This window comes from Eimeria necatrix, genomic scaffold (assembly GCF_000499385.1).
Source record: "Eimeria necatrix Houghton genomic scaffold, Enh_scaff2832, whole genome shotgun sequence".
Lineage (NCBI taxonomy): Eukaryota > Apicomplexa > Conoidasida > Eucoccidiorida > Eimeriidae > Eimeria > Eimeria necatrix.
In genome coordinates, this window is record NW_013653386.1 from 1 (window position 1) to 2,227 (window position 2,227).

General features: G+C 53.9%; 1 protein-coding gene across 1 annotated transcript; it reads left to right on the forward strand.

Moving 5' to 3' along the window:
- On the forward strand, positions 1-946 carry ENH_00038690 (hypothetical protein; the record flags this gene model as incomplete). The annotated part of the gene is made up of 1 exon (XM_013580617.1): positions 1-946. A coding segment is annotated over one exon (946 nt), but the record flags the coding sequence as incomplete, so codon positions are not given.
- Positions 947-2,227: the final 1,281 nt, after the last annotated feature.

The following is a 2,227-nucleotide window of genomic DNA, read 5'->3' on the forward strand; positions in this document are numbered from 1 at the left end:
CCAGCGTCTCGCAGACCGTCTTATCCGCTACCACGGATTTTCAGAGGTGCTCATATCGGACCGCGACCCTCGCTTCCAGTCAGACCTCTGCCCACAACTATGTCGTCGCTTCAACATCAAACGCGCCATGTCCTCGTCCTACGATCCGCAAAGCGACGGTCAAACTGAAAGGGTTAACCGCACACTGAAGCAGATGCTTCGTACCTACATCCAACCTGACGAACGCCAGTGGGAGCGCTTACTTCCGGCCCTGGAACTTGCCTACAACACGACATGCCATTCATTCATCGAGCTCTCTCCCTTCGAGGTCATGATCGGCGAGAACCCGCTGACTGCTGCGAATCTTGATATCGTAGGCGCGTTAGCCCCGACGATCACTCCTCCGATGACCAAGCTCTTCCGGCAGCTCTGCGACAGAACGCAGAGCCACATACAGGAAACAAAATGGCAGCAGGAATATTACGCAGACAAAAAGTGCCGAGCTGTGGAGTATGCAGTGGGCGACAAGGTTTGGCTGAGCAGCAAGCATCTACCGGCGTCATCTAGCTGCCCTAAGTTCGAGCCCCGTTACCGAGAACCCTTTGAAATCATTGAACGAGTAGGCACCGTCGCGAACCGTCTCTCTTTACCTCCTACTTATGCATGCCACAACGTTTTTCATGTTTCGCAGCTATTTCCCCACTGCCCCCGCCCTCCAGACTTGGTTCCCCAGGAAGCCGATACCGCCTGGCCCCCTATCCGCGATGCGGCAGGTAATCCGACAAAGAAGTATGAGGTCGATTATGTTATGGACCAATGCGGCTCAGGCGCCGATGTCCAGTACCTCGTCAAGTGGCGCGGCACCCCCGAAGATCAAGCCACGTGGGAGCCCGCTAACCACCTAACAGGATGTCAGGCTTTGCTCCGTGCTCGGCACCGCCGTCAGAAAAGACATCTTCAGGCTTGAAATAATCTTGCTCCTTCTGAGGCGTAGCGGTTTGGTTCCGTCAACTTCCGCCACACGACGGTCTTCAATGACGAGGGGGTGGAGGAAGCGCTGCGCATCGCATGCGCTCATGGCATTAGCTTCAGAAGGGCATAGAGACTGAAAAGGGAGAAATAATGTGTTCTGGGTAGGCCGGTTCAGTCCGACAAGGGGGGAGTTGTAGTGCGCAGGCACTACAATAGGGCTTGCTGGTGACCTATAGAGGATAGCTAATTGATGAACTATAAGCGGTCAAGAGGTTGAAACGCGGATTGAGCGCTGCAACCTCTTACTAGTGAAATAGAAAAGCAATTTGTTGGCAAATCGACATGGATAAATTAGAAATTCCTGCGGATGCATAAGATTGGGGCTGCCGACAACGCCGGCGCCGGTGAGCGCCATATCCTCACCGGTCCAAGGAAGCAAGAGCCATGAGAAGCGACTTTTATAAAATATGGCTTCGAGAACTTGAAACAAAACGGTCTTCTTAATAAATTGGTAGACGTTGCAATACAGATGCGCCGGTAGTAGAGAGGATTTCATAGTTGTTGGCCAGGTAGCATCGTAGTCGCTGCAGAGAACGTAGTGTACTGCAGGCCCTTTCTCGTAGCTCTAGCATGGTCAGCATAGACTCGTGGAGTGGCGCAGAGGCTGTCGCCGCTTGTCCGCACGAGGAATAGCTCACCTGCCCGCTACTGGTTATGTGGAGGAGGAGGTCCGTTGGTAGCCCGGCGCAGTCAGCGAGTTTGTCGGGGGTGCCATCAACGCCACACTCGACTACAGCTGCAAACCGGTCCGTGTATTTATTAGAGTTGCCATTCCACCATACGTTTACCAAATCCGTTGGCAATCGACTCTGCGACATTGCTTTTTCGAACCGTTCCAGAAGCCTGCGCCGTGCCGTCGTCCATTCATTTAGCTCAACAGTTCGTCGTAGATACACTCAATACGTTAGAGCGGGGCCCATAAGCTGGTCAATAAGTGCGCTCCCCCAGTCGCGGGGCTCCAATCCCATCTGGGTGTACCGTCGTTCGACGCGCAGCAAAAAGGCCTGCACATTGCTGCTGCATTCCGAAAGTATGGGAGACATTGCACCCGATTCCTCGGACCCGCCTGTAACATTTCTTATCACACTCAAAGCGAAGCGGAATTGGTCCTACGTAACGTACGGACTGTCCCCTGGCATAACATTGGTTATAGGTACCACCTGTGGGGGCGCCTCCTTATGCCCGTGCGGCCGCTCTTCCACGGTGGGTTTCGGAG